Source organism: Colletotrichum godetiae, assembly GCF_030913485.1.
Source record: "Colletotrichum godetiae strain CBS 193.32 chromosome Unknown BDP55scaffold_10, whole genome shotgun sequence".
Lineage (NCBI taxonomy): Eukaryota > Fungi > Ascomycota > Sordariomycetes > Glomerellales > Glomerellaceae > Colletotrichum > Colletotrichum godetiae.
The window spans coordinates 166,038-189,296 of record NW_026851258.1 but is presented as its reverse complement, the minus strand read 5'-3'; the positions used below and the strand labels follow the sequence as shown (position 1 = coordinate 189,296).

Here is a 23,259-nt window from a genome sequence, read left to right as displayed (position 1 = left end):
AAGGCCAGCAAGCTTAAATACACTTGCTTTCAACTTCGGAGTCCTTCGGTGGTATACGAATGTCCGAATTGCTTCTTGTCAAAAGTCAAGGAGGCAGACCTTGCGTACCTCCGAAGCTGTCACTAGCTCCAAGATCACGATACGCTGATTATTTAGTTATTCATATGCGGAACCTGGAACAAAAGGAGCACAAAAAGTATAGCGCATCAATTGTGTAAGGAAGATGCTATTGATACGATGCATTGTCTGACCGGGGATGCGAAAGAGTGTACTATAGATTCTTCTCCTTCCTTCCTACCTAGGTTATCATAAAAAGGCGCAACGGGTTAAATGGTCGAGTGGGATATGGAGGATAGCGATAGAACGGATTCCAATACTTCGGCCACCCAAACCGACGCTTTTCGTTCGATTCCATAATGGTGAATATTTGCCCCCCCCCCTCCTTCCAAATGCCTCAATTACTCTTTGGCCTAGGATGGAACAAAAAACTGCTCCCGACTGCAATCATTGTTCTCTTCTCGAACAAGCTCCTCCAGCTGTGGTAAACCTTCCAAGTCACAAAACCATCTGGCCTTTTCCGTTCAAACTTACAGAGGAGGGAGTTCCATGATTTCTGTAGGCTACAAGAACTCATGCCTACGAAAATATTTTAGCCGTTAGGGGAAGAGTCTGGGAAACTGGTTCTCACCACCTAGCATCACGCGTTTACGCATGTTGGTCCTGCTAGATGATGCAGTATCCCGGTCCGCACGAACAGTGCATAGCTGCATGAACCACCTTTGAAGTAACCCAGAGCGTATGGCAGATTTCAGTCATACTTAAACGTCTTTGCTGTTCCTGCCTTACAAAAAATAGATGTTGCGATGTGAGTCCAAAGGAGCCACTTCGGTTCCAACACATATATTGTCAGCGTGTGCGTTTCATTCTTTCCAGTTTGTGGAATTCATTATGTGATAAACACAACATTGCCTCCATTTATTTTGGCCATATCACCCCAAGCCAAAGAAATATAAGTTTTCAAGTCTGTCGGTGAGCGTTGGGTCCCCAACCCATGTGCCACCGTTTGCTTGTTAACTGCCAAGACAAGGTAGTCTGCCGAGATGCAGCATCTTGACACTTTCAAGAGGGTCACTCTGAACTCTTTGGCTGTGGGACTCCTAGAAGGGTCATTGACATTCATCTCGTCGGATGGAATGACCCCATCTATCCGCTACTCTCTTTCACTCGCAAATCGCAACCCCACTGCCTGGGGCTAAAATGTATCAGACTGTCTGAACTTGACTCTGCACTGGCATGAGAGCCTGCACCTGTGTTCCTGATTGTCTGTTATCTAGCAAGCGCATCTGCATCAGCAGGTATCGAAAGCGCTTGCTGAAGATTTTCAGAAATCAACAGCGCAAAACACATGCGGCTATGTGCGTATGCCAGGACTCCGAAACCATCCACTGAGCACCAAGTTCGCTCTACAGGTCTTAGGTTCTGGTCAGAAACTCTTCCTATCTCATCCGGAAAAACGCTGAAGAAAATAATCGAGTGTAATGTCTCGGACAACAGTGCAAGTGGTAGGGTCTATACGCCCATGTTCTTTATCGTGGCCACCTCACCGCCATTGCAGATATTGTAGAAACATGTTCCAGTAGCTGCTAAGGCGCAGATTCAGACCAAAACTTGTTGGCCTTTCGAATCGTTCTGTCAACTTTCCAATGACTTCTAACGACCGCCAGGGCTGTCCCTAGTCCGACGTGGCCTCAGTGCAAATGGGCGGTGCGATGTATATTTCAGGATGTCGGAACCCATCTTGACGGGTTACAGTAACTTATATTCATATGAATTCGCTAGCCAAACATCACTCTACCTCACCCTGTTATCCTCCAATCTCTCTTATCCCATCTTCAAGCAACCATGGTCGTCATCACCAAGACCAAATGGCTGAAAAGCACAGCCGAGCTCCAAACATGCCTCGGAGTCAACTTCAAAACCTGCTTCAACTGCCAAGGCCACTCTGCCACAAAGTCAACCTGCGGCAACGCAGTCAGCCAGGCCTCGCGATCCGAGATACCGTTTGTGATGCTCGACATTATAAACAGCAACGACTTGACATCTGCCTCCGCTCACCTCCAGCGCCTCGCCAGTTTTGCCTTGTGCAAAAGATCTCACCAGTCTCAGGCCGTCGAGAAGGCCACGCAGTGGAAAGCTCGAGTCAGGTCGTACCTGCAAGTCGGTGATGAGACGGAGGTCAAGATTCCTGTCGGACCGCAGCGCACCACTACGACTACTACCACGATCATGACCACGATCACGCCGCCTTCCTCTCCTGTCGCCAACAAGAGGGAGGAGAGGCAGGCGGCCGCAACTACTAGATCATCACGGCGCAGTGCGGCGCCGCCTCCGGTCGCAGCGAGACGAGCCACTCGAGCGCCGAGGGGCTCGACACCGTCCACTGCTATCCATCTCGAAGAGGATTCAGAAGAGGATTGTGAAGAGAAGGAGACGCTTCCAGAACCCAAACCAGTCCGCAGTCGAACGAGAGGCGCCCGGGCCCCATCGGTCAAGTGGGAGCTCAACGGCGGAGCTGGCTTACCTTACCCTTACCCAAGCCAAACGGAGGATCGAGAGAACCTCGAGTATGAACTCGCAAAGGCCAAGGCTGAGTTGGCGATGTATGACGCGTGGGCTAGACTTCGAAAGTTTGAGTAGGAAGTGGAAGATTAGAGTTAAACTGGGTTTTAATTGTTTGTTGGGGGGCATTGATTTCAAGGAACGTTCAATCATGAGCAAAGATTGCGGCAAATAGACGAGGACATGTGAGTTTTCTTTCAAGGGATTCAGGAGAGGAAGATTTGGCAAATAGAGCAGCGCAGATAGAAATGAAGGCACCGCACATCCATAACACAAAACTTGGTCTTCATATTGGTTTACAATCATGGCCACATGATTCCCATTACTCCAGCGCCTGATTCCACGGCTCCCACGTCTGCTTATCATAATTCGCCATACACTTGACCTTCTCAGGCGGATCAGCCTTCCAATCCACCCTGAAATCTTGCACCTCGTCCTCGCCTCCCACCCATTGACTGGTATACCCCTTGGCCGCCTTAATCTTCCTCCCCGCCTCATCACTGTACTCCAAATTGACGCTCGGCACCACCGCAATCTTGCCGAACCCGGCGTTCCACAGATCCTTGCAGAACAGCTGCGGCTCGCCCTGGAAACACTCCCCAGGGCTCGGCGCCCTAAAATGAACAAGCCGATCTAGCAGCGGCCTCGCCGTTATCGCCACGGCCCCGTTCCAGCACGAGAACACCTGCAGCGGCTTGTGGTCAAAGAAGCGCCGGCGCGAGGTATCCTCGTTCCAGAAGATGTTCCACGCAGAGTTCCAGTTACCGTCGGCGGGGATCTCGAAAAAGGAGTCGCCCGCGATGGTCCGGCTGATCCACACGTCGTAAAAGGTCGGGTCGGCACCGACGTAGGTCCAGTCGAAGCCGCACGTCATGTCGGCGCCCAGGTATAAGCGTTGGTGGGCGAGCTCGAGGATGTCTTCGAGGCAAATAGCCACGTCGTTGAGGAAGAGGACCACGGCGTCGGCGGCGTACTTGCTGGGTCCGCCCGAGACGAGGGGCGCTAGGGCCATGTTGCGCAGCTCGGCGAGTTTGGGGATGCGATCTCCCGCGCCGGGGTCGAGGTCGCTGCGGAAGAAGTGGTACGCGGTGCCGAGCTTTTCGATCTCTGGGCGGAGGAGGTGGAGGATCTCGTAGGTGCCGTCGCCCGAGTTACCCTCCACTATCGAGAGGACGCAGTTCTCCGGGCCCAGAAAGTGAAGGGCTTCGACGATGGAGCCTAGGAGTCGCGGAAGGAGGTCTGCCTTCTCGCGTATGTTGAGAGCGATGAAGAACTTGGGTTTCTGGAGCGTGGTACTGGGTTTGAGGTACTGGTAGCGTGAGATGTCGGGACGGGGGCAGTCTAGCCTGGGTAGAGATTTGTCATCTGGGTCGAGGATCGAGGTGATGTAGAGCGGTGCATTTTTGAGGTGCTCCGGGTTAGCGTCCGGCAATGCGGAGCTGGCGCCGCCGCCAATGTCTGGGGATGGCACCGGTGGTGGCGTCGGTGTCGGGATCGTAATCGGGGGTAGTGGCGTCTGAGACGGCGCGATAGCCGGCGATGTTACGGCGGCGTTCGTCTGATTTTCTCCATCGTGTGGAGCTGCTCCGTGCGCTTCTTCGGTCGGTTTTGGCTTTCCTGAGTCAAGTGTCAGTTCAGTTGATCCTTCTTTCGACGTCAGGTTCGACGACGACAGCGCAAGGTAGGTTGTATGGTGGGAGAAGCGTACGGAATGGCTTGTACGCGATGTCGAAGTATTCGCGCCCCGAGAAAAGATCATATGCGACGAGCAAGCTGATGAGTAAAAGGCACACCACACCCGCCTGTGCGATAGTACTGTGTATCCTTTTCGCCATAGTTTGCTCATGAAGGATGGAGCATTACCATCGTGGTACCAAAAAAGGGGCCAGAGGTTGGGAAGAGTCAGGAAGGAAATGACCAGAAAGAAAGAAAAAAGGAAGGAGGAAGTGAAATCAGTCTCAAGTATGACAGAATGGGATGTACGGGCAAACGCGCCTCTTCCGATCGAGGAGTGTGACCAGGGGTCGCTTTCTTTGGGGGCGACCAACACAGCTCAAGTGCATGTTGGAAGCGAGAGAGCCCATGTTCGTCCTCTTTTGCCAATGCCATTGCGGACCACTAATTACCCTAGGTAAGGTAGATGCGCGCCAGCCTGCCCGCTCTGTTGGACGGTCGACATCCGTGTAGAGGCATAGGTGACAGAGAGATCCTGAGCACATCGTCCCGCCCCCCGGAGACGAAGTCAGGAGCAAGGAGCCGAGGGCTTTCGCTGGGCGCTTAACCGCGCGATTCGCAGTCGCGGCCTGGTTGGTCCGCTGCACCATGACGGACCCGCAACCAAGGCCGTTTCCCTTCCTTTTCTGGTCTTCGTCGTGTTGGTTCTGCCATGTTGGTTCCAACATTGTTGCCCATCTTCCTGTGCCCAATTTCACCTCGAGGCTGGCGCATAAACCACCCATTGTGTCGGCCCCTCTTTCGCCCGGTCACCTCACCGCTGCCGCAGAAAGTTGCCTCCTCACGAACCATGGGGCCCTGGGTGGTATTAGAAGGCGCCCAGGACTTGATAACTTCACGGTGATTCGTCGAAAGGAAATGAGATAACCAGGGTCTTACCAAACTGTCGGGTCGGGAGCAGGGCAAAAGTTCACAATAACCTCATTTTGTATCCCTCGCCCGTTTGCAGGGCCAGCCCAATCCTCGAATAGAGTCCATGGCTGTGGCGAAGAAATGCCACAAGAACCGAGTACGGTACCCGGAGTGCGCTGTCCATCGCCTTGGGTTGAGAAGCTGAGAAGGCCGGATCTCTTCAGTTCAGCTGGGCGGCTTGCTGCATACTTAGTCCAGTGGCCTGCCTTTCGCCCCCTTTCTCTGCTTAACATGCTTGATGTCTCTTCCTCTTATTCTGCGAACCGCTGATCTTTGCTTCGTTGATTTTCGTTGTACGACTATACGATAAATCTTGTTCCTTACGAGCCCTCGCTCGCTCACCCTTACGATAATCTCTAGTCACACAAAATCCTTCTCATGTTGTTATAGCGACACCTCAGTTCACTCTAGAACACTAGTAGAGCCCTTCTACCTACGTCTTCAGCTTCGCCTGGAAAAGGACGAGAAAGAGGCAGGCGAGAAGTGGCGATACTGATAAACCAACCAAGAACTACAAACAGGAGAAGTCCTGCTGTGTTTAACTATACTTCACTGTCAAGAAACGTGGGACATTTCAGTATAACCCACCCCACCATGCCTCGAGCTCTCTTTCTCTTTCTCCTCCTATTTGCTCTAGGACTGGTTCGCGTCTTAGCAATCAACCTCCGCTATGCGCCCCTTGCACCACCAAAACCAACAAAGGCTCCTTCGCGAAGCGCCACAAACATCTTGAACGACGATCTTAAAAGACGACAGGCCACCTCCGTAACCTCCGTGTGTGGATACTACAACGGCGACCCGGCAAAGTCGAGGACAGCAGACCCGGGCTTCGGCTGTCGCCTTGATATCGACCGCGGGCTTTGGGGCTTCTGTCCCACGACCGTCATCTCTGCCAAAGATTGCGGGCTGGCCGGCAACTGCGTCGACTCGCAAAACTGCAAGTTCGGCTGCGGCAAGACGGGAATCGCAGGCCTGACGACTTTCACTTGGTGAGTTTTCCCTCTCTCCGTGTTTTGTAAGACACGAACGGAACAAAAACAAAGGAACGAAGACTCACAGATGTCTACGAAACCCATAGTGCAACAGATAGATTCTGCTCCACCGTTCTTCTTGAAGGAGGTTTCGAAGGAGGCTTCTCCTATATTGCGTGCGGCAACACAGCGACGGTAGAAACGTTGCTCAAAGAACCCATCGCCACACCCTCAGCACCCTCAGACATTGTCGCGACTACGGAAATCCTCACCCCCACCGACGCCGCCACCACCACAACAACACAATCATCTGCGTCAACTTCCTCGTCAACATCATCTCTTACCTCTGCTCCGTCCTCAGGCGTTTCTCCTTCCGCAACGCAACCCACTTCCCCAGCAGGCCAAACAACCTTCCCAACAGGCGGAACCACCTCGTCCTCGGGGCCAAGCAACACAGGACCCATCATCGGCGGCGTCGTGGGCGGCGTCGCCATCATCTGCGTCACGGTCGTCGTCGCAATCTACATCATGCGACGGAACAAGCGTGCAGAGGCGGAAGAACCTCGTGAGAAGAGAGGAAGCCGCTTCAGGTCGTGGGGCCGGTCGTCATCGAAGCCTCCCAACTATGAACAGAGTGAAGCTATTCGGGCGGATACACGAGAGTACGGCGGTGCCGGGCAGAATAAGATGTACGCCGGGTGGGGTCCGTCTGAAGTATATGGATCAGAGCCTCGAAGAGACCCCACAGCTCCGGTTGAGTTGCCGGGTGCTTCCCCTGTAGAGCTTCCTAGTCGGAGAGGTTAATGAATGTTAATGATAAGGTTGTGTATACGTAGAGGTGACAGGTCTAGTCAACTGAGTTGTGAAAATAATGGGAAATGGGGGAAACAAAAGATACAAGATGAGCATCGCGTTATAACTATTACATACTGTCTTCAAAACCTACATCCAAGTCTATATGGTCGAGATGGTACCCGATGGGTCTCATTTGTACGCATGGTACCAGCGGCGGCCGTCAATGTAGTTTGTAAACGATTTTTGTGTATTCTTGTGTGCTAAACGACAACACGTAGCTATGCTATGAGTAGACGCAGGTTTTCGCTGATTCATGATCATATCCTTTTTGAGATCTCAAACAATCCATCCTCTCCTAGAGGAAGGGCCGAGTTCGCCGACACAGAAACGCCGAACACTGGTAACGCTTATTGAACGCTTATTTCTTTCCTTCCTTCCATTTCTTCCCGACCCTACATATATGTCCTGCACCTTGTCTCTTCTGTCTATGTTCCGTGCAACTTCTGGTTGAGGCCCAATAGGAGCTGCTTCACCGAGTTCATCAAGTGCGACTCGATCCCGTCAAAACCCGCTGGGGGCGACCCTGAGGCGCTGGCTTCCGCAGGCGGGGGTACTATGCTCGCGTCTGCCAAGCCCAATACTCGATCAATGGCGGATAAGGTGACTGCTTCGGCCTTGGCCTCGCCGATTCTGCTCTTGAGCGCATTCGACGAAACGTTCTTGAACCCGAGTAGGGAATTGAAGACCTTGGAATCAAAGACATTGGTCGGCCCAGTGGGCGTGGGCGTGCCCCCTGATCCGGGAGTGTTGCTTCGGGTAGAGAACCCGTCTAGGAGTTTCTGTATCCCCTTCATACAGATATCCTCCATTGTTTGATTCTCTGTGGCGGCACTCTTGAGTCCCAGACAACGGTTGAGGGCAGACATGACAATGGCCTCTGCTTTGGGATTCTTGGCTTTCTTCAGGTTCTCAATGAGACCGTTCTTGAGACCATTAACAGCTGAGAGCAGCCTGGGCTGAATGACGGGACGTGGTTCGGCTTGAGCTGGTGGTGTAGGCGTAGGTCGAGCTTGCTGCGGCGGGGCAGCAGCGGGTATCTGTGGTGGGGGTGGTTGCGCTCCAGGGATGGCGGCTGGGGCAGGTTGTGTGATGGGCGGTGCTGAGGTTGCGGCGGCGCCGTCTTCGGTCTTGACGGCGGGATGAGTTGGGGGTGGTCTTGAAGCGTACGGCGAGCTGTATGTAGAAGGCTGCCCTGCGACACCTTGAGGCCGTGCGATGGCAGCAGCGGCCCCGTATCCAGGGAGCGTTACTGGCGCCACTGGTTGGGAGGTCACTGGCGGTGCGGGCTGGCCAGCGTTCGGCGTCACACCGGGAGGAGAGTATTGTGGCGTCCTGGCTGCTGTCTGCGCTTGCTGCCCGGCATAGGCTTGCGCGTGGTAATTGTGAGGCAGATGCTGGTAGCCAGGAGGCATATGACTCTGCTGCTGCTGAGCGTACTGAGTGTACATTGGGTGGTTGTAGTGACCATAGCCCGCACTCATAGAACGGTCTGGCGACGTAGCCTTGCGCTTCTTGCCAGCATCGAGCTCGACACCGGGCACCCTGGACCACAAGCCTGTGGTATCGTCCTTCTTGAATGCTTCGTTCCCGATAAGGTTATGTCGTACACTGGATTCCCAGCCCTTTGTCTCCGTGTGGAAGTAGAACCACGGGTATCTCTGAGTAATTCGTTTGTAAATCTGTTTGAGGGTGAGACCGTCAGGCCCTGCCGCAGTGAGGGTCTCGTCGATGAGCACTCCGTAGTTCTTGTTCGGCTTCTGCAGCTGCTCCTCTGTGTAGTCCTCGATCTTGAGTTCGAGAGGGGGCGACTTGGGTCGAGCCTTCTTTTCCTTCTTCTCTCTAGCGCGTCTTTCGGCATCTGATCCTTCGGCACCGTCTTCGCCCTTTGGTTTCCGAGGCTTGTACTTGCGCTTCTCTGGTCGATCGCCCCCTTCATCTGGTAGCGGATGTTTCCTAGGACGGCCGACTTTCCGCTTGATCGGGGGCTCTCCGGGAGGAGGCTGTGGTATCGTCTTCTTGGCCATCTCCTGCTGAGCCTTCTTAAGCAGCCGCTGCTCTCGCTTGGACATGATTCCGTTCTTTGGTGGTCTGCCGGGCCCTCTCTTCTTGTTCAGATAGCCTAATGGAGCACCTCCCATCAGAAGATGCACCATCTCTTGGTCCTCTGCCTTGACCTCTGTAGTAGGTTGGATATCGTCTGCTTCCTCTCCATAATCCAGTGACATCTCTCCCTCAGCATCAGCTTCGGCGTCAGCATCGGCGTCAATATCGACTTCGGCATCAGCTTCAGCGTCGGCCTCATCATCAGCCTCCGCTTGTATTTGGGCTGCCTCTGCAGCATCGGCTGCTGCATCTGCGGCTGCCTCTTCTGCGGCGGCTGCTGCATCTGCTTTTGCTTCCGCCTCGGCCTCGGCCTTGGAACTACTTTCAGCTTCCACTTCTTCCTCCTCTTCTGGTTCGACATCTGACATTTCTACATCTGATGGCGCTGGTGAGCTAAGGGAAGAGTCGCTTGTATCGTCGAGGCCGTTGCCATGTGAGGCCTCAAACTCGAAGCTCATTTCCTTTCCACCCGTCGCTTTCTTCTTGAGTTTCTCTTCCTCTTCCGCATATTCCTCGGCACCTGTCCGGCCTTCTGGAACACCGTTGATCACGAAGCGGAAATCAACGTCCTTGATTTGCAGGTGATCACCACTCCGTAGCACGGCGACACCTTCCTTGTGGTGCACTTCATCGATGAAGAAGCCATTCTTGTGGAGTGGAATAGCCTCAAAGACTCCTTCTCTCTTATTGAACTGGATCTTCAAGTGCTCTCTCGAAATAGCCTTGGTCTTGCTGGCGATATCAGGTCCAGGCGAATGGATGCCGACAAAAGGAACGTGGTGGGGAGAGGGCCGTAATGAGGCCAGATCCACGGCTGCAGCACCCGGCGTGTGCGAGACATACTGCCGATTTGAGATGAGCTTTTCCTGTGACTCGTCCTCTTCCTGCTTCTGTGATGATCCGGTGCTGGTCGTCTTGCGGCGCTTGGCCGGCCGCCCCTCGCCTTCACTGTCGGACTCAGGTCCCAGCATACCTCCCTCTTCACTGACATAGGACTTGCTGAACTTTCCCGGACCGTGTCTGACGGGAGAAGGAGGCGGAAGACCCTCGCGTTCATATTCCTCCGCCTTCTTGCGATAGGCATCATCGCGCTTCTGGTCTCTCCGCGCCTGATTCAGAGCCTTCTGATCGCGACCGATAATGACGGCGTAGGTGGTCATCTGGAAGACACTGTCGGCGAATTCTATACGCGCAAAGGATTCGAGGCCTTGTGTTGCCGCGGCGAGATTATGCGTGCTTGCGACGAGCGGATCGTTACCGTTGCCCATGGTGCTCGGGAGGGTGACCTGGGCTGGCGTGACGGTTGGAGGCGGTGATATTTGATTGGACATTTGATTGCCAGCCATGTGCGCCAGAGCCATCATCATGTAGGCGTGGTCCATGTTCGGCATCGGGGTGTGTGGGAAGGACGAGGCGAAAGGGTCGGCGTCAACATGCACGGCTGAAGCCGGCTGCGACATTGTCGCGGGTGGAGCGCTGCCGGCGTCGGCGTCGGCCATGAATGTATCGACGGCTCCAGAGGTGTTCTGCTGTTTGGTCGACGCGTCTTCGATAGATTGATATGCGGTTGTATGTGCGTCGGTGCGCGATGATTGCTGCTGGTCGGCAGCGTCCTTGGCGATGTGATTGTTGTTGTCGTCGGGGTGGTCAGTTCGGGCTGGTGTCGTCGACTTGTTCTTGGGCGGCGGCGTGGTCGGAAGGGGCGCCAGGCCATTTTGGCCGGCGTTGGACGAAGTCATCGCTGCTCTGTAGTCGGACAGATCAGCTCCTTCGCCGGCAGCAAGCCAAGAGAGGCGATTTGGTCAGGCGCGACGAGGTATGGACCTGAGAAAGGCTGCGATCGAGACGGCCGAATGCCAAAAAAATCGGCGTTGAACAATTCAGTCCTGGCTGCGATTGACAGGGTCGACGGAAGCGTCTCTGATTGGCTGTCGGTGAGATTCACCGCGGACACTGAACACACCAGCCTTCTTCCCCGCGCTGTACAAGTACCCAAGTACCTTTTTCCTCTTCCAATAGGAGGAAAGAGCCTCCAATCCAGCCCGTCCCTGCCCAGCCAGGTCCTTCCTTTTCAGCGTCTCCGTCGCCGCCTTCCCTCATTTTGCCCATCCATCCAATTCGGGGATTGGAAAGAGAGCTCCTGGCTCCTGCCCATTTGCCAACGCACGCTCCTTCCCTTCCATCTCCCTCATATTCGCGACTACAGCTTCCCTCCACAATCTAATGGAAAGCAACACCGCGCCCCAATCCCATTGAAGCTATGACTCATACTGTTACCTACTTACCTTATTATGGTCCTTTGATGCGGCCAATTGCATTCATGTGAGAAACTCCGTACGCGCCTCAATGCCTCAGCCTTGGACCCAGCGCTTTGGTTCGGACCAGGTCTTGCGGTGAGAAGCAAGGCTGTTCACGATGCATCGCTTCGGTCAGGGTCCGAGAAAAAGCCTCATCCGATTCCTTGCAGGCTTAAAACCGCAAAGACAGCACCACCCTGCGTAGACCGCCCACTTCTTCCCACCTCGGTGCCCACTTGTCTCGGTCAAGCCCCAATAGCATCGTCTTTCGGTGAAGGAGAAGCTCGTGTAGACCCTCTATCTGATATTCGCGACCCTCGCAAGCACTCTATAGTTATCATACTAAACTTGGAAAGCAAACTGTTTCTACTCCGTAACGCCGTTATGATCAAGCAGTGTGTATATTGCTGACTTGTGGTTTTATTCCCTTTTGCTACTCATTGTGTGACCGTCTGTCGTTGAGGAGACGTTTAGCACATTCCGAACTAAGAATGGTAAAAGTTTGACCAGCGGCCGGTATCCGTCTCAGAAAGCAATTCATAAAGGCGTGCAGCATGCATCAGATTCACTTGTCAGTATGTCAGAGCTCGTGAGTTGGCTCAACAGGAAATAAGGTATACACATAGATCATATCCACGATTATATCCACCAAGCTGGTAGATGCCAAATGGACGCCTGTGTTACAAGTATACAAGAAGCACATCACACTTCAAACCACTAACTCAGAAGCGGCGCTCGCTCACCAAACAGAGACCGGCCACGTCTGGATTCCCACCACTTCTGCGTCCTCTCCGAGACCCGGTAGGCCCAGAAGCAAAGCATCCCAGCAATGAAGCCAATAGCATCGTTCCTGAATGCAAGAAGCCCAGCCGTAGTCATCAGCATGACAGTCCACCTCTCAGCCCTCTCATCATCTGAGAGTGACCGATGCTGCCTGACGAGCCCCTCGACGCCACCGGCGCCGCCCTCGTTGCCAGCAGAGCTCTCCCACAGGTCAGAAGCCCCGTGGTTCAGGCTGTGTCCGACCTTGGCGAGCTCCAGACCGGCGGCGATGACCATGACACCCAACAAGCTCTTTGGGTAGTGCGTGAGCAGGCCGATGAGGGAGTTTCCAAATACGAGGCCCAGCACGATCTTGAACAGGCCCAGGATGATGACGCTCGCGCCGCTGCGTGCTCCGAAGCGGTACTGCGCCGCGAGCCCGCCCGCGCCGTGGCACACGGGCATGGCGCCCCACCAGGTGCCGACCAGGTTCATCACGCCGACGCTGATGCCCATGGCGGTGACGGACGGCGTGGGCATGTCAGGCAGCAGATCCGCCGCGAGCGCGCTCACCGCGATGACCGAGTTCAAGGTCGTGAGCGGGAGCTGGCCGATGGCCATCGACAGCGGCTTGTACTTGAACCAGTTGAACTCCCAGTGCACAAAGTGGGGGTTCCAGAGGTTGGGCTCCGGCAGGTAGATGTGAGGGTTGTCGTGCGCAGTCATGATGGAGATGAAGGCGAAGACGAGTGACAGGAGAAAGATGTGCAGCGCGTAGGGGAAGCGCGGCAGACCCTGGGTGAAAATGAGTACCAGGAAGGCGGCCAGGGCCCATAGCCTATTGTCGAGGACGGGATGAGTCCAGTGGAGGTCCCTGAGGAGACCGGAGCCGGCGGCCATGACGAGCGAGAGACCGGCGCCGAGCTGGATGCCCTTGACGACGGGGACCGGTACGTTCCGCGTGACCCAGCGCAGCAGGCCGGTGAGACTCATGACTAGGACGGCCAGACTGACCCACTGGCCCGCGGCCATGACGGTTCTGATGCCGCCATATTCAGACCGTGAGATGGCTGCTGCGGCGATTGCCTAGACACAACAGTCAGTATGCAGGGTTTCTTCCTTAGACGTGCGTGGTCTGCGAGCACTCGCCTTCATGGGCTGGACAGGCAGCGGGATGCCAAAGACGGCGCCGGTCACAACGTTGAAGATGCCAGAGAAAACTAGGGTGCTATCGAGATATATGGAATGCTGGACGGCGAGGGCGATCATCAAGGGAAGAAGAGTCCCCAAGTCACCGAGGGCGCCGGAGACCTCTGCGGCGGGAGAGCCGCGCAGGGTTGCGACATTGTGTCGATGGACTCGTTTTAGATGACTGAGAACCGTCATGATGCGGGGAACTAGACGGATCAACCTGTCTGTGGAATGAATTTGGTAAAAAGATGGTGACTTTTTGAGATCTTGGCAAGATTCAATAGCAAATTCGCGCTAGAGACGATGAATCTTAGCTATGAAATATAGAAATACAGCCGATTTTCCGTTCAGTTGGCCTTGTTGATGGCTGACGACGCCCTCAGGTCTCGGGATGATATTGGCAGCATTTCATGTCAGCGTACGTACCGCCCCCGGCTGCGACGCGGCAGCTTCCGACTGCAGTTCGGAGGAAGGAACTCCTCGGCCGGACGTTGAAGCTGGCGGTGATTGGTCGCTTGACCTCCGATGCTAGGCGTCTCCGCCCGTGGCCCGTAATAACATGCAGCGCATGACCTCCTCAGCTCCTCCTGTCCTTCAGTGCACCTTAACGCACAAAGTAAATAAAGTACGGATGCCTTAGATACGTTCAGTATTCAGTTGCTAAAGATTCGATTTGCTTGGGTAATCATTTCGTCATAGGCCGAATGAGCGGGTCGGCGAATGATCTGCCCATCGTCGCTGGACTGGAGAGATTACATTAGGCAACTAAAGCTAGGTCAGTAGCGGGAGTAACGGCAATGAAGAGAAATTTAAACGGGATGACTGAGCTGGCTGGCGACCGAACAAGGAGCCGAAAAGAGTTACCATCTAGGTAGCGGCCACGGACGGGCGCATGCCGGACAAAATGTGTTAGTTCCTAAATAAGAGCCTGCTTTCTCGATAAGTAGCAAGCGCCGGATTGGATCCATCCGTTGGGAAGAATTAAAAGAAAGAATAAGAGAAAAAAACTCGTGCTGGGGCAGCGGAAGGGGCGGCGGAAGGGGCGGCGGATGGAATTCGGGCTGGACGGATGCAAAAGTTACCCATGTGTCTCATTGCGCGCAGAGACCCGGCCGGTAAATGAATGGGGCCTTATCTGCCACCTTGGGGCTCCAAGGCAACAGGTTGTTTACCTCGCCTGCGTTTGGCTTTACCTTGCGATGGTAACACAGTCTGGTCCACCAGTTTGAAGGAGTTAGGCAGAACCTAGTACTATTAAGCCGGGGTATTCTATGAGGTTTTTGTTATTAAATCGAGACGTTGACGGTGGGCTCGCTGTGACGCTGCAAGGGAACGGTCGCTTCTTTTTCGAACGGAAGCCAAGGGATTGAGAAGGGCCCAATGCTGTAGACGGGATAGATGGCTGCTGGATGACTGATCATGTGAGGGTTTTCGACGGGACGGTGCAGCGGCGGATCGAGGGGTGGCTAGGCCGCGGAACGAGCAGCCATCGGCCCTGACTAGGCGCGACGCCCGATCTGATGGTGATGGGTTGGTGTGATACCTTGTTACTGTGTGAGGGATGAGATGTGATGCGACAAACAAAGGAACAATGGGACCATGTAACCTTCGCCTGGTCTCCCACTGTTGGGTGATGTTTCTTCTTGTTTCTCGGCACTGGCTTGCAGTGCCATAGCAATTACCTCAGGCTGGGTCAAGTCAACCCCGCGTAGGTGCTCAGTGCTGTGATGATCTTCTTTGCTTGGCCGAGGCTCAGTCAGATGACTGATTCGGGCAGTTTCTTGGCCCAACTCAAAAGGCTCATGGGCTTCCATTGGACCAAGTCGCCAACACTTTGCCAACCTGTCCGCAGCAGCTTGGCCGGGCGCAGTTTGACAAGCCTGAGAGAGAGGGAGCTCCATCTGGCAGATATGCCTCACCGATCCAAGAGCCTTGGAGTTGAAGCCATTCTCAGGTGCCGATACTGCCAAGGCTCGTCATCGGCGAGGCGATGTGATTTGCCAAGGGATGCGCAAATTTCGAGCATTTTGTAGCAGGGTACGACAGAGGAAGTGTCGACACTGTTCGTACGGGCACTCTCTGAACAATAACAAGAAAGAAAAATGGGACGTGACGGCGGTTACTAAGTGCATTTGCGGTCAGTAGTAGCGAGAGTGGCAAGGGGATCCTTTTGTCGGCCAGGTACGGCGGTTCGATTGCTGTGGCATTCCCGAGAAATCTCCCAAATGCACCAATTTCCATTGGGAACATCGGTGAGGGCGAAAGACAAGACCAACGCCATGGATGGAATTACTACGCAACTGCCATGTTCGTCATGAAGGGGTGGCGGTGGCAGCTACTAACCCAAGCAGCAGAGTCAGATGCGCCCGAGTGATGACAGAGAGCTGTGAAGAGTCTGTCTGGCCGTTGAGATTCTTGTTGTGTTGCTGGTATGTCTGGTACATGTGAATGACAGCGATATCCCCTACTGGTACGAGGTATAGCGGTATCGTAAGGTATGTAAGAATCCAGCAGGAAAACATGAGGATGCAGCCCACAACCCGGCAGAGATCGGTGAACCGGTGGCCCTGCGAACCCACCGGAACTTGAAGGGTGTGCTAGGGCCTCATCCCGGCTCCGGCCCCATGAGATGACCCATGTCATCCAATGGTCCGCCCAGTCTAGCAGTCTCTGTGCGCAAGCACCGACCTACCTAACTTAGGTTGATGGTGTAAGTGTGAATCTGGATAGTGTCGACTTTGGGAATTCTTACGTCGGAGGTGAGCGGTAAGCGGCAAGATAGCTTGGTGATGGTGAGTAATGGAGAAATTCCCGCAGCAATAATAGGTAGAGAAAGAGGGCATACGGATAGGACCAACAGATGAAAGACGGGCTGCAAGTATTGCGCTACGGAAACACACTCCCTGTGTCGGGCAAGGTGTGTAAGTGGTGGTGACAGGGTATGTCGAGCGATCAGGCGTGAATTCCCCACACCGGATGCCTGTGATGGCCCTGCCGTGTTCCCGGCATCCATGGAGACAAGCTTTTTTCGTTGCTCGCTTGGCGCCCTTCTCACTGCCACTAACAGAGCAACCGCGACGGCCGATGCCACCTCACGAGTAGGTACGCACTACGGATATTACACATCAATGTACGGATCGCGACTTGCCAATAGTGTCAGCTCACCACCAAAGAGTGCCCAGACGAGATGACTCTGCCAAGTACCGCAACCTGTGAGGATACTTTCTCATTGCCGTTCATCGTCAAGCTCCTACCTACAGATACCTGCCTGGCCTACCTACCCACCCAAGGTACGTTGATGAGGTACATACCTGGCTGGCTACCTTACCTTACCTTACCTTACCTTACCTTCCATCACCATTGCATCTTCCTTCTTATTGCTTGCTCGCCTTGCCAATCAGCCGACTATTTGAGCAGCCATTTACCACCTTGCCCGCCCTTCTTCAGCAGCCCCTCCCTTCCTACCTTCCCTCCTCCAACTCAAACCACTCGACGATCCCGTAAACAGTCAATTCCTTCCCCGATTGATTCCCGCTTCCTCTCATCAAGGTAATCATTCTTGTGCTGCTTGCCCTCTCCATGAGCTCCAGCTCCAGATGCCAAGCTTCGTTTCGTTGACGCTGACCAACTGCGCTTCTAGCCGGCCTCCCCTAGTCACTGCGATCGAGCCACCAGGTTCCTTTCCCCACCTCACTCTCATCGTCGGACGTTGAGCTCTCTCTCCCAGCTTCACCAAAGGTAACTTTCTCAGACCCCAATTCTTCGCAACTCTCAATTCTACTGCAAACACTGCCCTGTAATGTCAATTGGCTTTTTGCGACAATCTTGACGAGCTTCGCACCCAGGATCCAAGAACAACATCGTGAAGAAACACACAACGTGTGGATATCTTCTCTAGGCGCCGACGCCGGATACCCCGGGAATGACGATGGGCACATCCAAGCTCACAGGGCTCTAAAAAGAAAGAGAGACGGTCGTCTCCATAAAATGCCTCAATTGGACAAGCCTCTGACCTCTAGCTCTGGTGTTTTTTCTACAGATCCTGGCCGCATTGGGCAAGCATCACTCATCGCAAACAGTCGCCACGAGCTTCCCTCTCATACTTATTAACTCACTCACCCGTCATCATTGCTTTCTATTTGGCCTCTTGGATTTTGCTACTTCTAATTATATTCTCAATTCTTCTACTTTCATCCGCTGACAGGTTTCTTCTCTCTCCTACAGCCGACTCTCCACTCATCTCACCTCCACTCGCCTTCCGTCAAGATGCCTGCCATCAACACCATCGTCGCCCGCGACGCCGTTCACCAGCTCGCCAAGCGCGAAAACTGGGCTAAGAAGGAGGCTGGAGTCGTCGTCGTCTTCTGCATTATCTTCATCGTCGCCCTCGGAATCTCTGGTCTCATGATCTCCAAGTGCCTCGCCAGGCGCAAGGCAGAGAGACAGGCCAAGGAGTCCCAGGCCGCTTAAGCAAGACCTCTTGCCTCTAATGGAGATTACAAGAGGAAAGCTGAGCTGGGAAAGTAATGAATCTTCAAGTTGGACGCGCTTTGAAGTCGGTAGCAGCACGACGCTCTCTTCGTCGCCTTCGTATACGTCATATTCGAAGAGAGAGTCGCGGTTAGCTACATGTGGAGGAGCCAACATCATCTGTCGACAACAATCATGTTCACACCATACACATCACGCGGATCACCCACTACCAACCGCTCGTCGGTTTCGATTCTCGACACTCCGTCATAGTCTGCAGGATTTGGGTCTCACGAAAGGCGTGTACTGAAGAAAGGACATCCGGGCTGTACATAGCAGCATCACGACGACACGGGGGTTAATGCGCCAGGAGGCGGCTGTATGTCAATCGCGACGCCGCAGATACCTATTTCACACCAAATTTAATGATACCTATTTCACGTTACGCAAAGTCACATCGTTGTCTCTCGTCCACCGTTGATTTCTTGTGTGTTTACCGGATTGTTTATTCAAAGTCTTTCCTCCACTAACACAGGCATTCCCTGACTTGTGTTAGTAAGTGCTCGAGAATTGGACCCGGTTGTCATCCACTCTTCACGTCGTCTCCAGTTATTGTTTGGAAGAAACAATCCCAACTCCGTTATTTTATCTTTACCAGCGCATGGTAGCGATTCAATTCGGACATCAGATGGCATGATGTTAGCATACGACTCACTAAACCTGGTTTTTTTTATTTTTTATTTTTTTCGGCGGTTCAGGGAACAGACCCCCGTCGCAAGAAATCGAGACTTGGAGACTTGGCATCGATCGCGGCGTGTCCCTACTGCATGCGGTCGCACGTGGGAGTTTTGAGACGACTCAGACGAGACGCCTCTTTTTGTCTTGGTCCTCGTTGATTACCTACTAGTTCGGATACATTTCAGAGGCGCATTCTTGGTAAGGCAGGTTATTTGGTGCCTTCGGGACTTGCGTCGCGCTTACACGCCTCCCACGCTGGAAGGATCACTTCCCTGGGCATGTCGCCGGGTTTTAAGCTGCTAGTGCTGACAAGTGAGGATCCACCACTTGCTTAACAACCGCAAACCCGCGGTACTCAGTCTTATCCCAGACCGGGTTAACGAACCTCAAGTTCATCCGTGATGACGACCTCAACTTGTGGTAGAATCCTCAGCTCTGTTGCTATCAGACGCCACGGTCGCGTCGTATATATGGCCATGCACTTCGCTTTGAGATCTCCCGCGTCGTCTGCTGTTTGATGAATTCACATGTTTTAATTACGTGGTCTCGAACAAAAACTGCCTCCATCTTCGAACGTCTTCCTCGCCGCATACTCACACTATTCGGTCCAACTAAGGGATATCAGAGACCAACCTCAAACCAAAGCCAGGACCAGATTGGAAATTTTACGGTACCTGCATGTAAAAGATGGACCCACAACTACCGCCCCCGAGGCCCGACAGTCCTCCACGCCGGCTTCGTGCCTGCGCGCCGTGTACCCGGGCCAAGGCCCGCTGTAACTTCCGCGAGGAGAACGCTCGCCAGCACCTCTGCGATCGGTATGTTTTCCAAAAAAGACCTCGTATGAGAAGCCATCCCCCCGGGTGCCATCTGTGGAGGGATTTGGCTGTTTAAAGACTAAGTGTGTACAATTCAACTGACGTTATGTGACGGGGTTCAGATGTGAGCGGCTCAAGATTGACTGCTCCGCCAAGACGAGGGGCGTAAGGAGGACGCGGCAGATCAAGCCTCTTGTCAAGTAAGTTTCATCTCTCATGAATCTCGGAATGTATCTATTGTCAAGTGTTTTATTTTCCCTCCTCAGTGGGACACTTGGGCATAGCAGCATCTTAAGAGCACAACGGCCGTGATTAGAGACCTCTACTAACACATAAACACCACAGCCGCGTCGCAACACTAGAACAACAAATAGCCCACCTCGTCACTCCAGAAAAGTCTCCAGCGGCCTCAACGCCCTCAGCAGGAACCTCAACCTCGACCCCCTCAACCTCCTCGCCTCCCTCACACTCACACTCACACCCATCAGCCCCCCTCATCCAAAGGAACCCCCCAGGCCCTGTAACCCACAACCTCCCCTCCTACTACCAGTCCTCCTCTTCTCACTCCCCTTCCTCATCCTTGGTCGTAGCCTCAATGGCAACACCGCCCCTAGGCCTAACCTGGTCCCAAGCATCAAACATCCTCGCCGACTTCCGCGCAAACTTTGTCCCCAACTTCCCCTTTATCCAGATCGACGGACCAACCGTGGAACCGGGATCGGGATCCCCGCAGCGGCTCGCGCGCGAGAAGCCTTTCCTGTTCCGCGCCGTCATGCTCGCTGCCGCGCCGGTGGGGAAGGCAAGGGCCGAGGCTATGCATCGTGAGGTGCTGGCTGATATGGGGAGGCGGATGATGCTCGAGGAGGAAGGGGGCTTGGATTTGTTGCAGGGGGTGTTGGTTATCATTCTGTGGTGAGTACGTCCCTTCCATTGGACTGAACCTTGCATCACGTTCCTCGCCGGCGTCTACTGGGGTCCTCAAGGATATCAAGAAGAGCAATTCAACTGACAGAGTACTCCGTACAACAGGGCAGAGTGCAGATACTGGTTCGACAAACAAATCACCCGCCTAGTCTACACAGCCCTAGGCTACGCCCACAGCCTAGGCATCACTAAACCCCCACGCTCCCTCCTCCAACCCTCCCCCTGCCGCCCCGGCTCCCAATACCCAGCCCAGCAGCAATGGCAGCAGTGGCACCAACAACAACAACCAGAAGACTGCTTCTCCAACAAAGCATCCCTCAGCGCGACAGAGCACCACACCCTCGAGGAACAGCGCACCTTTCTCGGCCTCTTTTGCGTCGTGACGTCCAACTGCGCACAGTTCTCACGCAGGCAGAACCCTCTCCTTCACTGTCTTGGTTCGGACGGCGGACGTAAGTCTCCTCCTTCTCAGGGGCAGCCACAGCTCGGGTACTTGGACATCTGCTACGAGAACCTCGCCGCGTCCGGGAGCCTGGAGGACCGGATGGCGGCCAGGATGTTCAAGATGGCAGCTACCTCTGCGCGTGTCGCCGACGGGTTCGGCCCCGTGATCGACGGCGAGCGCGGGAGAGGGATGGGGGACGGGTTCGAGGAGGAGGTTGGGCGGATTCGTGCTGGTGTGGAGGATGTTTTGGAGGGACTTGATCCGCGGGATCCCTATTATGGTAACACCCCCCCCCTTTCCCCTTTCCCCTGTCCCCTTTATCCCAAAGTCCATCATGGCATATACGGAAGCCTCCTCAAGAGACCAGAACAAGAGAAGAAAACTAAGACTCAAAAACAGCATACCTCAACCTCCAACACAAAGCCCTCCTAGTCCAACTCTACGAACCAGCAACAAAACCCCCGACTTGCTCTTCATCCTCTCTATACCCCCCCGCCTTCCCAAACATAATCACCGCCGCCACCACCACCAACACACCACCCAACCGCACAACCTACCTCCACGCAGCCCTCTCCGCCGCGCGAACCTACTTCGACGCCGTCCTCGCCTTACCACCAGAAGCCTACATCTACCGCACCTCAGTCGACATGGGCCTAGCCCAGGGCGTCCTCGCCGTAACAACACGACTGCTCGTCCTCCACGGCGTAGAGGGCTGGGGCCTACCCCGCGCGCGTGCGAAGATGAACTTCGCCGACGTCTGCGACAACTTGATCACGTTTCTCGGACGGGTGCTGCAGGCGGGCAGGGAGAGGATGGGGCGGCTGAAAGAGGAGACGTGGGTTAGAGGTGATGGTAGTGGTGGTGGTTGTGGCAGGGCGTATAACACCGTCGAGTTTGACTGGGACGATATCAGTGGGGGTAGCGACATTGATGCAAGAGGCTCCATGTGCGAGGACTTGATTGGGAAGATGAGCTGGATCAAGGATTGGTACGAGACTCGCGTTCGAGCGGAGGATAGCGGCGTGACTACCACTGCCGGCGGTGGCGGCGGGGGGAGTGAAGCGGCGAACAAGGAGTTGATGGAGGAGATTGCGAGGATTTGGCACTGGCCTGCGGACGCGGCGAGTATGCCCATGTTTGGGGGTTTGATTAACCCCTTTGATATTTGTTACGACAGTATTTGACGAGACACAATGTCCATTTACGATTCCCAGCGAGAGAATGATGGTTTACGAGCACAGAGGTGTATTCACCGTGCCATGTCTATGTAAAGAGATAATAAAAATACAGAATCTGGGTATGCCCTGGAATTCATCCGTTCGCTTGTCGTTGCGCCATGGTAATAAATAAAGTCAGTCGGTACAGTCTATCGTAGCATACGGTCTACCACCCCCGTTCCTTGGATCTGAGCTATCTTTGAGGGCTCTCTTGAAATCTTCTGTCGCAGAGGCACACACGACCAGGTGTGCCCTGGTCATTGCTCTCCTTAACACGCGGCCTCTCACTCAGAGGAAATCCCATGCAATCAGCATGGGTAGTGCCACCAACAGGAACAAACAAGCGATGAGCGCTGGAATGACGGGTGGCACAGACTCAGCTGCTTCCTCGAGGAACCAAAATAAGTCGGCGAGCGGTACAAGAATTACTCTACGGAGCAGATCGATAGCACTCCGTGAACGACGGCAACAACGACAGCGGGTCCAGAAGCTGTGGCGGTAATTGACATCGTCGTGCTTGGGTGCTGAGAGAGCATTCCGCACATCGGCACTCAGGTCTGGTAATGAACGGGAAGATGGTCGACCTTTTGTTCTTGTCAGCACGAGAGTTTCTGATAATCCTCGGGAAATAAAACAGATAAATGCCAGAGCATACAAGAAAGGTTGTGTGATGAACTGATTCAGTGGGTGAGATGGTGGAGACACATCAACGGGAGTGAGTGGGTGTTTGTGGACAAGATAAGTGGAGGACCGGGGAGAAGAGAAGATCCCGAGAATGTAGGATTAGGCAAGTGGGTAGGGGGTTGGACGCCGGATACTCACTGAGGGGGTTCCGGGGTGGCAGCGGCGACCGGGCGCCGGAGGCCGGAAGGGGAGACCTGCTGCCGTCGGGCGGGATTTCCTGGGTCCGACCCTTAGTTCTGGCGTAGTAAGCTAGCTAGCTGTTAGAATACCGATAGAAACGCATGACAGATAGCCACGGGTAAAGATGGCGGTGAAGAGACGTACGCATTTTCTCTTACTCGAGCGGTCGTGCAGGCGGACTTTGTCCTACTCTTGGGCTTGGTAATACCGGTCGTGGAGCGAGGCTTTCCGTGATAAGTTTGGACGTCCTTGTTGTCCCCGGTCGGCTGCTGTTCAATCGCAAGAGCCGGGACGTATGTGTTGATGATGCCAGAGATGAAGGGCTGGCATTCCTCGGAA

At 54.2% G+C, this 23,259-nt stretch overlaps 7 protein-coding genes across 7 annotated transcripts; 4 read left to right on the top strand and 3 right to left on the bottom strand.

The window, feature by feature from the left end:
* Positions 1-1,838: 1,838 nt before the first annotated feature.
* BDP55DRAFT_713044 (uncharacterized protein) lies at positions 1,839-2,697 on the top strand (the record flags this gene model as incomplete). The annotated part of the gene is made up of 1 exon (XM_060578225.1): positions 1,839-2,697. Exon 1 carries the CDS (start codon positions 1,903-1,905, stop codon positions 2,695-2,697), a length of 795 nt encoding a protein of 264 aa, XP_060432428.1. The 5' UTR covers positions 1,839-1,902.
* Positions 2,698-2,941: 244 nt separating this feature from the next.
* BDP55DRAFT_691999 (alpha-1,3-mannosyltransferase CMT1) lies at positions 2,942-4,454 on the bottom strand (the record flags this gene model as incomplete). Its single annotated transcript, XM_060577055.1, has 2 exons — positions 2,942-4,236; positions 4,328-4,454. 2 exons carry the CDS (start codon positions 4,452-4,454, stop codon positions 2,942-2,944), a joined length of 1,422 nt encoding a protein of 473 aa, XP_060432427.1.
* Positions 4,455-5,859: 1,405 nt separating this feature from the next.
* BDP55DRAFT_629290 (uncharacterized protein) lies at positions 5,860-7,040 on the top strand (the record flags this gene model as incomplete). Its single annotated transcript, XM_060572002.1, has 2 exons — positions 5,860-6,254; positions 6,344-7,040. 2 exons carry the CDS (start codon positions 5,860-5,862, stop codon positions 7,038-7,040), a joined length of 1,092 nt encoding a protein of 363 aa, XP_060432426.1.
* A 194-nt stretch (positions 7,041-7,234) lies between these two features.
* BDP55DRAFT_655023 (uncharacterized protein) lies at positions 7,235-11,123 on the bottom strand. Its single transcript, XM_060574291.1, has one exon. It carries the CDS (start codon positions 10,931-10,933, stop codon positions 7,517-7,519), a length of 3,417 nt encoding a protein of 1,138 aa, XP_060432425.1. The 5' UTR covers positions 10,934-11,123; the 3' UTR covers positions 7,235-7,516.
* Positions 11,124-12,208: 1,085 nt separating this feature from the next.
* Positions 12,209-13,639, bottom strand: BDP55DRAFT_691997 (sulfate transporter; the record flags this gene model as incomplete). Its single annotated transcript, XM_060577054.1, has 2 exons — positions 12,209-13,339; positions 13,403-13,639. The coding sequence occupies 2 exons, from the start codon at positions 13,637-13,639 to the stop codon at positions 12,209-12,211; spliced, it is 1,368 nt and encodes a 455-aa protein (XP_060432424.1).
* Positions 13,640-17,431: 3,792 nt separating this feature from the next.
* Positions 17,432-17,914, top strand: BDP55DRAFT_726116 (uncharacterized protein; the record flags this gene model as incomplete). Its single annotated transcript, XM_060579097.1, has 2 exons — positions 17,432-17,468; positions 17,649-17,914. 2 exons carry the CDS (start codon positions 17,432-17,434, stop codon positions 17,912-17,914), a joined length of 303 nt encoding a protein of 100 aa, XP_060432423.1.
* Positions 17,915-18,974: 1,060 nt separating this feature from the next.
* On the top strand, positions 18,975-22,196 carry BDP55DRAFT_28413 (uncharacterized protein). The gene is made up of 5 exons (XM_060566500.1): positions 18,975-19,470; positions 19,593-19,670; positions 19,816-20,382; positions 20,500-21,119; positions 21,239-22,196. The coding sequence occupies exons 1-5, from the start codon at positions 19,340-19,342 to the stop codon at positions 22,021-22,023; spliced, it is 2,181 nt and encodes a 726-aa protein (XP_060432422.1). The 5' UTR covers positions 18,975-19,339; the 3' UTR covers positions 22,024-22,196.
* The last annotated feature ends 1,063 nt before the right edge of the window (positions 22,197-23,259 follow it).

Excerpts from the sequence above, each read along its gene's own strand:
- BDP55DRAFT_655023 (XM_060574291.1), bottom strand. The coding sequence starts at position 10,933 with ATGACTTCGTCCAACGCCGGCCAAAATGGCCTGGCGCCCCTTCCGACC.
- BDP55DRAFT_28413 (XM_060566500.1), top strand. The coding sequence starts at position 19,340 with ATGGACCCACAACTACCGCCCCCGAGGCCCGACAGTCCTCCACGCCGG. Across the intron at positions 19,471-19,592 it reads CGCCAGCACCTCTGCGATCG|ATGTGAGCGGCTCAAGATTG; the intron begins GTATGTTTTCCA and ends GACGGGGTTCAG. Across the intron at positions 21,120-21,238 it reads TCCGCGGGATCCCTATTATG|CATACCTCAACCTCCAACAC; the intron begins GTAACACCCCCC and ends ACTCAAAAACAG.